At 49.4% G+C, this 15675-nt stretch overlaps 1 protein-coding gene across 7 annotated transcripts in view; it reads left to right on the top strand.

Moving 5' to 3' along the window:
* fat3a (FAT atypical cadherin 3a) overlaps positions 1–15675 on the top strand; it is a 159536-nt gene that overhangs the window by 128099 nt on the left and 15762 nt on the right. For all 7 annotated transcript variants that reach the window (XM_029119359.2, XM_020048494.3, XM_029119354.2 and 4 more), the window contains 13 exons: positions 737–947; positions 1124–3858; positions 3983–5354; positions 8942–9138; positions 9468–9621; positions 9718–9951; positions 10541–10930; positions 11044–11258; positions 11532–11669; positions 13152–13295; positions 13417–13614; positions 13704–14505; positions 15113–15247. In XM_029119359.2, coding sequence (XP_028975192.2) covers positions 737–947; positions 1124–3858; positions 3983–5354; positions 8942–9138; positions 9468–9621; positions 9718–9951; positions 10541–10930; positions 11044–11258; positions 11532–11669; positions 13152–13295; positions 13417–13614; positions 13704–14505; positions 15113–15247 — 6925 coding nt within the window. The remainder of the gene's footprint in view (positions 1–736; positions 948–1123; positions 3859–3982; positions 5355–8941; positions 9139–9467; positions 9622–9717; positions 9952–10540; positions 10931–11043; positions 11259–11531; positions 11670–13151; positions 13296–13416; positions 13615–13703; positions 14506–15112; positions 15248–15675) is intronic.

Genomic DNA, 15675 nt, shown 5'->3' with positions numbered 1-15675 from the left:
TGTTTTTTTTTCTATTGTGTTGTTGCTTTGATTAGCCGAAAGACTACGACTTTGTATGTATTATCCTGAGGCTCAGGCGTACATAGGCACCAATGTATAAACCCAAACAGAACAAACAGAGAAAAGCTCTATTGTCTCCAATGGGCCCATTGATCTTCAGCTTTACACATCCTCAGTATCATAATACCATTCAGAATAGGCGTGTTATGCCATTCCCAGCCAGGCCCATTGGGTTGTGTTAAGAGTGCTGGAATAACCAGCGTTTTATTATACCGTCAGCAGAACAGGCCATCATTCTGATGCTAATGCTACTTCTATTAATAGCGGGCCTGTTTGGCGCCTTATAAGAGACGGCTTTGCCTCTCATCCCATTCTCTAGTTTTGGAGAGTCTTGCATGGGGGCATGAATATCAATCTCATTAGCCTCTAATTGTCATCTGCTCTCCCATTGACAGGATTGCTCTGTCCCAAAAGACCTGTAACGGTTTACAGTAGCAATGTTTTCTTTTCACGCAAAGTTAAATCTCTATTAGTTAATCCAATTGATGACAATTGTTAATGCGACAATTTTTTCGTAATTCATAGCATACAAACCTCAGAAATAGTTCTTAAATATGTCATAATCATGGTAGTTTTTTTTTTGTCTTGTGACAGGTAAATGTTATCTTTCAGATTTGATCATATTCATACCAGCTACTTTGGAAGATCATTGATTTGAAACATTTTTCTCCCTCAGGTGAAGGACCAGGAGTTTCCCTACAGGAGGAACCTGGCCCGTGTGTTGGTAGACGTGGAGGATGTTAATGACCACGTTCCGGTGTTCACCAGTGCCCTGTATGAGGGGTTCGTCTACGAATCTGCTGCAGTTGGCTCTGCTGTGCTCCAGGTGACAGCCCTGGACAAAGACAAGGGGGAGAATGCAGAGCTCCTCTACAGCATTGAATCAGGTAGGACAATTGCATGAATATAATAGTTCTTAAATGACCAAATTCATTAACGAAAGATTTAGACACAGTACAGTTAATTGATGTTAGATAGTGTATTGTGCGTGTACACTTGTTTTAACAATAGATTGTTACGGAAAGAATATATATGTTGTTTTTCTATGCCCATTTGTCTCTAGGTAACACAGGGAACACGTTCCGTATTGAGCCGATTCTGGGAATCATCTCCGTTGCCCGTGAGCTGGACCTCACCACAATTGGCCATTACGTCATCACCGTCAGAGTCACTGACAGCGGCTCCCCTCCGCTTTCCGCCACTTCTGTGGTGCGCATCGCTGTCACACTGTCAGACAACGCCAACCCCAAGTTCCTCCAGTCCGAGTACCAGGCTGAGGTCACGGAGAATGTTGCCATGGGAACATCTGTGACTACAGTGAGTGCTGTGAGCCAGTCCACTCTGACCTATGACATTAGGCATGGAAACAGTGAACGCACATTCAGGATCAACCAGTACAGTGGGGTGATCACCACTCAGAAATCCCTGGACTTTGAGATCACAGTTTCTTATACCCTCATCGTTCAGGCCACCAACATGGCTGGCATGGCTTCCAACGCCACCCTGCTTATACAGGTGGTAGATGAAAACGACAACCCGCCAGTGTTCCAGTTTCTTCGCTACCAGGGTAGCATCAGTGAGGCAGCGCCCATCAATAGCGTAGTCCTGAACCCAGACAACAGCCCTCTGGTCATCAAAGCCACTGATGCTGACCGCAACCAAAATGCTCTATTAGTCTACCAGATTGTTGAGGACACAGCCAAAATGTTCTTTACGGTGGATTCTGGCACTGGCTCCATCAGGACCATTGCCAATCTGGACCATGAGACATTTGCTGTTTTTAACTTCCATGTCCATGTTAGGGACAGTGGGAGACCTCAGCTTACGGCGGATAGCCCCACAGAGGTTACTATACAAGTGATTGACACCAATGACTCTCCACCTTGCTTCACTCAAGATGCATATGAAACTGTCCTGCTGCTGCCCACTTACACGGGTGTGGAAGCGCTACAGGTCTCTGCCACGGACCCAGACCAAAACGTTCCCACAGAACTTAGCTACACACTGACAGACAGCAGCCTGGAGCACTTCACCATCGATCACTCCAGTGGTATCATCACAGTCAAGAACAATAACTTCTCCAAGGAGAGATTCCGCTTCAACGTCAAAGTGTCCGATGGGAAGTTCTCCAGCACGGCCCTGGTTACCGTCATTGTGCGAGAGGCACTGGATTCTGGCCTGTTATTTGCCCACAGCCTCTACTCCTCATCTATTCAGGAGAACATCACCAACATCACCAAGGTGGCTGTGGTCAACGCAGTTGGGAATCGCCTTAACGAGCCACTGAAATACACCTTGCTAAATGCTGGGACACGCTTCCAGATCAGGCCTACCTCTGGCGTAATCCAGACAACTGGCATTCCCTTTGACCGTGAGGAGCAGGAGTTCTACGAGCTGGTGGTTGAGGCTGGGAGGGAGCATGACCGCCTGCGTGTTGCCAGGGTGATGGTCAGGGTCCAGATAGAGGATATCAACGACAACGCTCCGGTGTTCGTAGGACTTCCATATTATGCTGCGGTCCAGGTGGAGGCTGAACCGGGTTCGCACATATTCAGAGTCACCGCTGTGGACCGTGACAAAGGCATCAATGGGGAGGTATCCTATTACCTTAAAGACGACCATGGGCACTTTGAGATTGACAGGTTGACTGGTAGCCTTGGTTTGAAAAAGGCATTTGAGTCAGACTTGTCCAACCAGGAGTACCAGATGGTGGTTTTGGCCAAGGATGGCGGTTACCCTCCCCTGTCCTCCGCTGTTGAGTTCACCATCACAGTGGTGAACAAGGCCATGCCCGTCTTTGACAAGTCATTCTATGCCGTGTCAGTGAACGAAGACGTTGCTGTCCACACTCCTATCCTTGGAATCAACGCTACCAGCCCAGAGGGTCAGAGCATCATCTACACCATTGTGGAGGGAGACCCGTCGCTGCAGTTTGACATTGGCTTTGACACTGGAGTCATCAGGGTCATCAACTCCTTGGACTATGAGATCGCCCAATCCTTTCGTTTGACCGTCAGAGCCACCGACTATCTAACTGGTGCCCGGGCTGAGGTGGATGTAGATGTCACAGTTAATGATGTTAATGATAACCCTCCGGTGTTTGAGAAAACCTCCTATAAAGCGGTCCTGTCTGAGACTGCCATGATCGGCACACCAGCACTTCAAGTGGTGGCAACCGATAGAGATTCGGAGAAAAACAACATTGTACGCTACCAGGTCTTCTACCCCACAGATGCCTATAACAGTTCAGACTATTTCCACATTGACAGCAGCAGCGGCCTCATCCTCACCGCCCGAATGCTCGACCATGAGCTGGTCCAACGATACGACTTCATCGTCAGGGCAACCGATAACGGCTTCCCACCGTTGAGCAGTGAAGTTTCAGTCACCTTGGTGGTTAATGACATGAATGACAACCCTCCTGTGTTCAACCAGCTTCTCTATGAGGCCTACGTCAGTGAATTAGCCCCTAGAGGCCATTTTGTAACCTGTGTTCAGGCTTTGGATGCTGACAGCTCTGATTATGATAAGCTGGAGTACAGTATGCTGTCAGGTAATGAGAGGATGAACTTCATGATGGATGGTAAGACTGGAATCATCACACTGTCTGGTCACAGGAAACAGAGAATGGAGCCAGCCTATAGTTTGAATGTATCTGTGTCAGATGGGGTATTCACAAGCACAGCCCAGGTGCATGTCAGGATCCTTGGAGCCAACCTTTACAGCCCGGTATTTGGACTAAATGTATATGAAGCAGACGTTCGGGAGAATGCTGCAGTAGGTACCAAGGTGATCCAGGTAAGACCCATTCATGAATCATGAATTAAATCTGATATGCAATGAAGCTTGTAGTCGTATTTAGAATGTGACATGTCTAACTTTTGTAATAACCCATCTAAAAGAAAGGAACTGCTCTTTTCAGGTGAGGGCAACTGATTCTGACCCAGAAATGTTTGGCCAGATCACCTACTTGTTTGTCAATGATGTGGGCAAGGACCAGTTCAGTGTGGATGCCAATGGTCAGATCACCACTTTGGAGAAGTTGGACAGAGAGGACCCAGCCAACAAGGACATTGTCCTAGTGGTGGCAGCCCAGGACGGTGGTGGAAGGGCCTCTTACTGCACCGTGCGGGTCTCCCTGGTAGATGAAAATGACAATGTTCCATCCTTCAGAGCGACAGAATACCGTGCTTCTGTCAAATCGGACGTCGGCAAAGGTTTCCTGGTGACACAGATCCAGGCTTATGATCCTGACGACGGTGCCAACTCCAAGGTGACATACTCCCTCTATAGTGAGGCGCATGTCCCCGTGGTGGATATCTTAGAGATAGACCCTGACAATGGATGGATGGTCACCAAGGGCAGCTTCAGCCACTTGCGCAACTCAGTTTTGTCTTTCTTTGTCAAAGCAGTGGATGGGGGCATTCCAGTCAGGCACTCTCTGGTATCTGTATATATCCATGTCTTGGCCCCTGATGCCCTCATTCCCTCCTTCACCCAGCCCCAGTACTCATTCACTGTCCCTGAAGACACTCCCATTGGAGCCGCCTTGGGGCCTGTCCGCCTCATAACCCCTCCGGGCTACGCGTCGTCTCCAGTCACCTTTGCTCTGGTCAGTGGAGAGACCGGGGAGAACAACCAGGATGGCGTTCTGGTGGTGGACAGGGACACAGGGGTCATCAAGTTGGACAAACCCCTTGATCATGAGGTCATCACCTCCTTCCACTTCAAGGTGACGGCCACTATGCCACAGGCCAAGCTGGACTCTGTGACCAGCGTTGACGTTGAAGTCAAAGTACTGGACCTCAATGACAACAAGCCAGCATTTGAATCCAACTCCTACGAGGCGACAGTGATGGAGGGTATGCCGGTTGGCACCAGGATTATCCAGGTTCAAGCCCTGGATCCGGACTCTGGATCTAACGGACAGGTTACATACAGCCTAGGAGCCTTGGCTCATTCCGAAGGGCAGCCAGACCAGTCCACAGAGACCTTCACCATAGACAGCAACACAGGCTGGATATCCACTCTCAAAGAGTTGGACCACGAGACGTACCCATCCTATACGTTTTTGGCTGTGGCCTCAGACCTCGGGGAGACCCTGGCCTTAACCTCTACCTCCACAGTGACCATGGCTGTGTCTGACATCAACGACAATCCGCCCAGCTTCGTAGAGGAGAGTTACTGGGGTTCAGTGCGTGAGAGCGACCCCCCTGGCGAGGTGGTGGCAGTGCTCAACACTAGAGATGACGACAGCTCTGCGGTAAACCGGCAAGTCAGCTACCACATTACAGGTGAGTCAGAGAATGGGTTAAATGTATTTAGCTGTCTGTCCCGTCCATACATTTTTCTCCCCCCTTTTTATTCATCCAGTGAACCTCAGGCTCTCAATCAATGACTTTATGTCTGTGCCCAGGTCTGCTTCATTGTTCATGCATTTCTATGGCTGTTATCCTGAGCACCATAACAAAGCTTGTGAATAAAGAAGAGGAAAACTCATGACACTAAATTCAGGACAAGATGTGAAGATGTGATTTATAATTATTTTTTTATTAATATCTTAGGGATATTTGTGCATGCTAGCAGTTTGGGCTTGATTAAGAAACAAGTATTATATGGATAATAATGACTTGGAAACTGCTGACTCTAGCACTCCTTGCTAGATACGCAATTTTGCCCTGCACCTCTGACATTTGCCACAGAAATACAGCCTCACCAAAGGCCATGATACTAGTAAATAGAGGTAAATAGTATAAAGAGAACAGTACCCACGGTGGATTGGATGAAAGCTGTCTCTATAGTGATAAGTCATCTTTTTTATCTCTCTCAGTGGCTTTCAGTGATTTATGGTTCTCATAATGTGTTTGTGACAGCAGACACAAATACTGAAGAGGGTTAATTACATTGGGGTTGACCAAAATACATCAGTGTTGGATGTCATGAATGTATTAGCTTTAAGGAAACTGAATGTATTTGATTTGGTAAATTATATACCAGTTAAAAGGGTGGTTTACTTTGTTCTCTGCTAATTGACAAGTAAGGAAATAATAATTAAGTAGGAACGCCCAAGGAGACGAAGCGTTTGCTCACCATTGCCAACTGGGAATACGAAGCTTGTGAAGGACTTTGAAACGCTGAAAACCCTCTGCTGAATGGCATTCTAATGACAATCGCCAGGAGAGAGAAACGGATGAAGAGAAAGCAGAAAGACAGGAGGGATGTGACCTTACCAAACACAACAGAGATGAAAGAGAGGGAAAGAGAACAAACTGATGTTCCACATAACAGAGATTGGGGGAAAAAACGAAAGACCTGAGAGATATGACCTTACAGCAAACAGAAGGAGAGAGAGAAATATCTTTTACTTTCAAAAAGAGAGAATGAATGACAGAGCTGGGACCAAAACAGAGAGAGAGGAAATGCTAGAGAATAAATTGACGTCACACACTCCTGAGAGAGTGAGAGAATGAATGACAGATAGATGTGACCTTACACAGCAGAGACGCACTGAACAGATTGTACACTCTACAACAAGACACACTGAATCGATCTTTGACACAGTAGGACATGGACAGAAAGAAAGCAAAGGAATGAACTGCATGTTTTCCTACTCCTGCATAGAAGAAGCCTGTAGTGAACAGGTACAGCAACACCACAGGGTAAAAGAAACAACAACATTTTATTTGATTAAGCTTAGCTAGATATTGTACAAGCTATTCCATAACGCTGGAATTATTGTCTGTTATTGTTGCTTATTGTCTTGGTGTCCTCATGGCATTCTCTCTGCCAAACCAGCATTGTATCTTAGATAGAATCACTTTATTAAAACTCAGGGAGGATTTTAAGACAGTGCTAGAAGCCAGTGGTTCCTATCAACATTGCATTACATCTACAGACATTGATTCTCTGCCACCCTCAAAGCATCTAGGCGTCTGCTTCTTAGTTTTCTTCCGTACCGTACTTCATAAGAAAATATCTAATAAATCATTGCCTATTTTTAACCCTTTTTTCGCCTTTTACATTTCTTATCATTGGCAGCAGGCTTCTTATTACAGTGCTCGTTCAGCCCGGGAAGCCATCCCAAAAACCTGTCCTTTTCTGGACTCCCTGGCTCTTTTTGTATGCCATGACCAGGATAATAACCACAGTTGAGCTGCACTGTATTGCAGTGCCTTGGATCGCTGCGCCGCTCGGGAGCGCCAAACGAAAGTTTGAATATCGGTGTACACTAATTGTGAACTTCCTCTTCAGTGATTCCGTGTTTAGTGTGATGTAACTGCAGGAATGCTGTTGGTCAGGGTTTCTGTATGTGGTCCCTGTATGCTTTTGTGTGGATGCATTTACGACCATGGCAATCCATTTATAGACGCTCCGTTTGCATCGCTAGATCAAGACTGCGTTTAGCCACCAGCTCATTGTAATTACATAGACTTTACTCAGACGTTGAGATGATTCCGGAAGACTTTCATTTATAGCAAACAATGTTTTCCCTGCTTCTTGCTATGCTTGAAAAGTTAACGTCATTTTGGGCTGTTTGGCTGTGCTGTCAGGGCGTTGTGGACAGTGAGACATGGGCTCAGATGACAGATCCCTTGTCAACACTCAATAATAATGCCTTAATCAGAAGCACATATTGTAGGATTGGCCGTGTTCACTAGATAAAAGCTTGAGTTCAATGACTAAATGAATAAAACAGTCCATCCATTAGCCCTATTAAACATGTCACGTATCTCTTCTGTATTCTCTACACTTCAACAATCCTTGCAGTTGTTATTTGTATTTCCTTCTGTTCCTACCCAACTTCAGTGAGTGTGTGCTCGTGTCTGTCTGTCTGCTGGCCTGTGTGCGTGTGTGTCAAGCCTATATAATCATACCCTTTACCGTACCCCTCTCAGTAAGTTAGTCATTAATGACAGAAGGGGGCTGATGATGACTCACAAAGTATTGGCTGTGCTACTGAGGCTGGGGCAGCTGACTGAGAGACTGGCTGGCTGGGTGGCTGACTGAGAGACTGGCTGGCTGGCTGGGCGGCTGACTGAGAGACTGGCTGGGTGGGTGGCTGAATGTGAGACTGGCTTGCTTGCTGGCTGGCTGTGTGGCTGGTTGGCTGACTGACGAGCTGGTTGGTTGGCAGACTGGCTGAATGACTGGCTGGCTGGGTGGGTAGCTGGCCACCTGACTGACTGGCTGCCTGACTGCGAGCGTGGAGGTGGGAGCGTGGAGTTCCTAAGAGTTTTTAAATGCTTCACTTAGCCAGCTGAATGTGTAATGGGTGAAGATATGCACTAATGGTGATCCTGGTGATCCTGGTACGCGTGCTAACATCCAGGGTGGTTATGTCCATGATCCTAATTTATTTCTCCACATTTAATTCCACTGCAGCATCCAAATAAAGAGCTCTGTGGTAGATTATAATCATTTATCTGAATCAGCTGTCAGTGTCAGATGGAGTGCTCAGAGGACAAACAGAGGTCATTAAAGCACTCCCTATGTGGGTTGATGTTTTACTAACGTGGTGGGGACCTAACCTTTCCTCAAGGATTGTAAAATTGTAAAACAAGAAAATCGGGGGTTAGGAGTTAATATTAGGTTTTGGTGGATATGGTTAGGGGTTTGAAATATAGGACTTGGAATGGGTTGTTTGTGTCCCCACAAAGTTGGGGATTCCTAATGTGTGTGTGTGAGTGTTTGTGTGTGTGTGTGTTATTACTGTAGTCGAAAAGCACAGTAGGGTTCTTGAATAATGACCCCTGCGGTGCATCTCTGCACCTTTGGATTATTACTTGTGTTGGCGCATGCGTTCTGTGTGTTGTCTGTTGGTTCCAGAGACCGTGTGCATGGGTTTGAGTTCCTAATTTCCCTCCACTCTCTCTTCCCTCAGGCGGGAATCCTCGGGGTGTGTTCGCCCTGGGACAGGTGCAGGGGGAGTGGAAGATGTACGCGAAGCGCCCGCTGGACCGCGAGGAACAGGAACTATACCTCCTCAACGTCACCGCTACCGACGGCCTTTTTGTCACCAGGGCAACGGTGGAGGTGTCCGTGACCGACACCAATGACAACAGTCCTGTCTGTGACCAGGTCAGTCACGCGCCGTGCACTTTCCCGTCCGTTCGCTTTTGCCTTTCATGTATTTTTGTTCACGTCCACCCATGCTTCTTCGATTTACAGAACAGCATTTTCTGTTAAATTATTAGCGCAGCAGTTTACTGTTGACTGACCCAGAAATGTAACTACTTTTGAATTCCGGGTGGTTTTATAATAGGGGGTGTGGCATATGGCCAATATACCACGGCGAAGGGATGTTCTTAGGGTTTGATTTAGAGCAGTGATATTCTATGTAAAGCAGCTGGTGTGAACTGGATTCTGAGTGCTGTGTGGTGTGATGGTATCTCTCTGTGTTTCTCCAGGCTTTGTACACGGCGTCTGTACCCGAGGACATCCCAGTAAACAGGGTGCTAATGAGGGTGGGGGCCAGCGATGTTGACGTCGGGGTCAGCGCCTGGGTCCAGTACTCTCTACAGGGACCCGGCTCCGAAGACTTCCGCATCGACCCTGACACCGGTACTCTAAGGCTTTTACTTCGTATGCCATTTGGCCGTTGAGGCGTGCGTGGCGTCACGGTGGCGGCGGTCTAAACTCTTCCGGCTTTCCGTTCAGGTGAACTGAAGACAGCCCAGCCTCTGGACCGGGAGAAGACCCCTGTGTACCGACTGGTTGCCCAGGCGACTGACGGAGGAGGTCTGTTCTGTCGCGCCGAGGTCCACCTGACCCTGTTGGACGTGAACGACAACCCCCCCGCGTTCCCGGTCCCGCACTACGCCGCCAGTGTGTATGAGGACACAGCCACCAAAGCCCTGCTCACGCGCATACAGGCCATCGACCCTGACGAAGGTGAGAACGGACCCATCCGGACCTGTACAATCCTCTAGTAATGTCTGCGATGTTTGTCCTCGGTGCGCTCCTCTGCGCTAGCTGTACGCAAACCCCGTTTAATTCGCTTATAGGCTGCCAGCGTTTGTCGCACGCACGCTCACTCCCCGGCTCCGACTCGATTTGGCTGCTGAGACCATCTTGCCGAGAAAATAAGGGAGGGCTAGGACAACACCTCTGCCACACTAATGAGTAATTCTTTTTAACGCCTGCGATTCAAGTGTTAGAGATAAAGGTTTTAGCGCATTAAAGGTTTCCTTAAAAGCCACACAGCGCTGACGGGCGGAGGACTTCAGCACGGGAAGCCTTGTGTATGTTAGCGAGATGAAGAGAAGGGCATCAGGAGGACAGAGTGAGAAAGACTGAGTGAGGAACGAGAGACATATGGGCGTTTGAACTGGAGTCAACCAAACCCGACGTCCTGTCTTTCTCCCTGTCACTCTCTCGCCCTGTCTGTTTGCTTTTTCATATGGCTACATCCCGACTGGCAAACACTCCGACGGTAATCGATACATTCCAAATGATCTGTCATCCCCTCCTCTCCCTCCAGGGATCAGTCGTAAGGTAGTCTACTCCCTGGCTGACTCTGCTGGCGGCTTCTTCTCGATCGACAAGTCCTCCGGCATCGTGGTCCTGGAACGGGTCCTGGACCGCGAGCAGCAGCCGTCCTACATGATCATAGTCCGAGCGTCCGACCAGGGCTCACCAGTCCGCCTGTCCTCCCTGGTCAACGTGACCATCACGGTCCTGGACATCAACGACAACCCGCCGGTGTTTGAGCGCCGCGACCACCTGGCGACGGTGCCGGAGGACGTGGGACTGGGGACCGAGGTCCTGCGGGTGTACGCAGCCAGTAAGGACATCGGAACCAACGCCGAGATCACCTACAGCATCCGCTCAGGCAACGAGCACGGAAAGTTCCACATACACCCCCTCTCTGGTCAGTCTCCGTACGCATAGCGAGTCCGTTCGTATACGTGTGGGTTTGGTTAATTCACGTTCCAGGTAGGATCCTTATCTCCCTAATGACCTCTGACCCTCCCTGGGTACCAGGTGCCATCACTGTATCCAAGCCCCTGGACTTTGAGACGTGCAAGGACTACTTCCTGACCGTGGAGGCAAGAGACGGCGGAACCCCGCCCCTCAGTGCCGTCACCACGGTGAACATCAACCTGACGGACGTCAACGACAACGCTCCAGTGTTCAGCCGGGACATCTATACCGCCGTCATATCCGAGGACGCCACCATCGGGGAGTCCATTGTAAAGGTTGGTCAGGTCGGCTCGTCAGCCAAACCCGTAACTCCTTATCTCACAGAATTCCTCCGGTACAAATACACCTAATTCAATCGAAATGAATCTGCGTTAAATCTGTTGTGCTGTATCTGGTACATATCCGAGAAGTGGAGCCGAGAGGTTTAGACCATTTGACCATTTCGGTGTTTGTGTGTATGTCTGTTGGATGGTTGGAGATGCCTAATCTATTCATGGATCATATGCAGTACTACCGTGGGCTAATCCCAGTGTCCACTCCCCTCCTAGTTGACAGCTGAAGACGTAGACAGCCAGATGAACAGTGAAATCCTGTACTCCATCGTTAGTGGCGACAGAGAGAACCAGTTCTTCATAGACCCGCTCTCCGGCATGATGAAGGTCAACAAGCAGCTGGACAGAGAGATGGTAAGCGAGCGTGCACACACACACACACATACACACACATACACGGCTAGCTGGACCATTACTCACCATTCCTCTTAAAAGTGGTTAATTTCCTCTACTTGTGACCATTGCATCCTATCCCTTCTCGTCCAAGGATGTTTTCTTGCCTCTCTTTTATTCCTTTCCGGGGAGCTTCAAATGTTCAGTGTGTTCCGATTCCCATCATAAAGAATTCATGAGTGTGGCCGGTGATAGTGTGGAGAGCGGATCTGAGCGCACTCCAAACAGAATGCCGGGGTTTGTTGGGGGATCAAAGAGCTGGCTGATGAAAGTGTGTTTTGGTTATCAGACAGAGCACAGCCGTGAGTTTGTCTGTGTGTGTGTGTGTGTGTGTGTGTGCGCGTGTTTTAGGTTTAACCATACTCATGGGGACCAAATGTTCCAAAGAGTATAGTAAAACCAGAAAAAAATTGACTCATTTGGGACCTTTTGCCGGTCCCCATGAGGCAAAAGTCCATTTCCGGCTCAGGGTTTAGGTTTAGGGTCAAACTTACAATTCATTTTAGAGTTAGAATTGGGGTTTCTTTAACAGGCGTTGTTGGTTAAGTTTAGGGTTATGGTTAGGCATTACATCTAGGTAAAGTTTAGGCATAAATGTTACTTTATTTAAGGTTAGGGTTAGTTTAGGGTTAGGTTAATGTTAGGGATAGGGTTATGGTTAGGTTTAGGGTTAAGATTAGGGCAAGGGAGCTTGCAATTTCTGTTTTCTGGTCCCCATGAGGATAGCCATACAAACGTGTGTGTGTGTGTGTGTGTGCGTGCGTGTGCGTGCGTGTGCGTTTCCACACACCACTTTCAGGTTATTCTCATGTGTTCTTTCCAAAGCGGTGGTTGGTTATTGGGATTCAAATTATATACTTTTTTCTTTGAGGTGAGAGCTTGTTTTTGTTTTTCAGTTATTGCATTTCTCCCTTTGTGTTTAGTTTGTTATTACAGACCAATATGTGGGAGAACACAGAAGTATCCTGCGGCTTGTGTCACGGGATGAGGTGTTTCTGTGTCTGCCTGTGTGCTTGTTTTTGTGTGTGTGTGTGTGCGTGTGTGTGTGCGTGCGTGTGTCTGTGCAAGTCACTCCCTAAGGCCAGCCAAATCCTCTCTACCTGAGACAGACCTGACAGTGTTTCCCCCAGGTAGACAGAGACGGAGAGCTGGGGTACATGCTTGGTAGGACACGCCAGGAATGTGTCCTTCACGGACGTTTGTTTTAAAAGATCAAAGGGCGCACCGTTCGAATCACACCGCGCTTAATGGACGCGCTAGGTCCCTCATTTGGGTGTACCAAATTAGAAGAATGCGTATCCAGGTTATTTGATTAGGGACTTGTCATCATTGATTAACGTGCGGTGAATTCGATTTTCACAGATATGGCTGAGATCTAGATCCTATAATCATCATCAGGGATGAAATGGTGGGAGGTTTTAAGCCTGTGTTTTCCCGGCGTAGGTGTCGGGGTACTCCCTGGTGGTGAGGGCTCTGGACAGCGGCGCTCCACCCATGTCGTCCACGGTGACGGTCAACATTGACATCTCGGACATCAACGACAACCCGCCCACGTTCTCCCCGGCCAATCTCACCACTGTCATTCAGGTAATTGACCTCATCGCCGGCTCTGACTGCAAACGACGTCGATTACGTGTACCCACATTTTTATACACACACGCGCACACCCCACCGTGCTCGTCAATGTAATTACCCTTCTGGTACATAGGAGAACAAGCCCATCGGCACCAGCATTCTGCAACTGTCCGTCATAGACTTGGACTCCTCCCACAACGGCCCGCCTTTTGAGTTCCGCATCCTCTCGGGGAATGAGGGTGGCGAGTTCACGCTGGAGCGAGATGGAACTCTGCTAGCAAATCAGGTGTTTAGGCGGGACTTGGCCACAGAGTATGTCATTCAGGTCCAGGTAAGGCTATTTTTTAATCTTCCCAGTCAACCTCTTAGTCCTACTACCAGCTAGCTGTTTTAACGCCCTGCCTCTTCCACCCACACTAGGTGAGGGACTCCGGGAAGCCGCGCCTGTCCTCCTCTTCCACCCTGACAGTGCGTGTGATCGAGGAGAGCCTCCACCGGCCCGTAGCTCTGCCCCTGGAGGTGCACATAGTCACCATGGAGGACGAGTTCCCCGGGGGAGTCATCGGCCAGCTGCACGCCACCGACGCCGACCCCTATGACATCCTGACCTTCGGCCACGCCCCGCCGTCTCAGCGCTCCCTCTTCAAGATCAGCCCGAGAGATGGCAAGATCATCGCCCTGGGTGGCCTGGACGCCGGCCGCTACTCGCTCAACGCCAGCGTGAGCGACGGGCGCTTCGCCGTGCCCGTGGCCGTGAGCGTTTACGTGGAGCAGGCGTCGCCGGAGATGCTCCGTGAGGCGGTGACCGTGCGCTTCGAGAGTGTGGCGCCCCACGACTTTGTGGCCACCCACCTAAAGAACATTCTGAAAGTCCTGAAGGTCGCGGCGGCGACCCAGAAGCAGGACGTGTTGCACATGCTCAGTCTGCAGCCGGTCGGCGGGACAAGCCAGCTGGACCTGCTGGTGGCCGTGGAAACGGCGGGGGGAGGCTTCTACAAGGCGGCCTACCTGACGCAGAAGCTGAGCGCCTCCCGCAGGCAGCTGGAAGAAGTGCTCAGGGTGTCGGCCATCTTGGATAAGAACTGCTCCGGTCTGGAGTGCCGGGGGGCCCTGTGTGAGCAGAGCATCGCGTTGGATTCCCACGCCCTCGTCACCTACAGCACCCCCAGGGTCAGCTTTGTGTCGCCGCGCTTCCACCGGACCACCCGCTGCACATGCACTGGTGAGTGGGACACACCAACTCCAGCACCATTCGCCATGAAGGGTCGTTGGGACCGTTACACGGGAGACGGGCCGCGAACGATTCGTGCCTGGAGCTCACTGTGCCAGCCACTCTGACTGATTGTATAAAGGCTGTGTTGATAAAAAGCTGATTCGACTGAAGCATCTTGGGTGTGTATCTGACCCCGGGATTAGACAGACCCCCCACTAGATTGAATTAGCAGGTTCCGGCTAACGTAATTAGCGCGTCTCCTGGGGGAGCTTGGCAGGAGTTGGGTTTGGCTGGCTTCCCTCTGAAAAACACCAAATGAACATGTCCTCTCTCTTCATTTCTCCTTTCTTTTCTCCCTGTCTCTCCTTTCACTCCTCTCGCACCCTTTCTTCCGTTTATCTTGTGGTCTCGTCTTTCTGCGTTTTACGCTCTGCCTGTCTCCCTTCACTCCCGTTTTCTTTTCCCTTGGACCATTTCGCCACCCACTCCCTCCCTCTCGCCATCCTTTTTATCTTGTGTCTGTCTCCATCTTCCCCCTTTCTCCTTCTCCGTTTGACCGTTGTCGATCTCCCTCTCTCCCCGCTCTCTCCTTCTCCTCTCCGTCTCTGTCCGTCAGATGGTAGCTGCCCCCCAGCCTCGGAGCTGTGTGAGGAGCAGCCGTGTCCAGGAGACATGCAGTGTGTGGGTACAGAAGGGACCAGGGGGCCGTACGTCTGCCAGTGTCCCCCGGGGAAACTGGGAGAGTGTGCAGGTGGGTTTGACGAGTGCACAGGTGTTTGTCAGCGTTTGGAGGGAGTCTATGACATGATGCGACTGGAAATGTTTGTGTGTGTGTTTGTGTTTCTAACCAAACTATATTACGGGGACACAAATGTCCCCAAACTGTCGTTAAATCAGAGTTGTTTGACTAAATGGAGACTTTTTTTTCCTTTCCACATTTAGACAAAGGCAATTTGTAGGGTATTTAGGGCAAAAGTTACAATTGGGGTAGGGGTAGAATTTGTGTAATGAAATAGTTTTTAGGTTTAGGCTTAGGGTGAGGAATTAGGGCGAGGATTCCTTTAGACATAAATGCGAGGTTATTGAGGTTAGGTTAAGGTTTGGGTAAGGATTAGGATTATTTTAAGGACTGTCAACTTCGGTGTCCCCGTTTGAATAGTGAAGTAACACACGTGTGTG

Source organism: Esox lucius, chromosome 1 (assembly GCF_011004845.1).
Source record: "Esox lucius isolate fEsoLuc1 chromosome 1, fEsoLuc1.pri, whole genome shotgun sequence".
In the NCBI taxonomy this organism is placed as follows: domain Eukaryota; kingdom Metazoa; phylum Chordata; class Actinopteri; order Esociformes; family Esocidae; genus Esox; species Esox lucius.
This window is presented reverse-complemented; position numbering and strand designations above follow the sequence as displayed.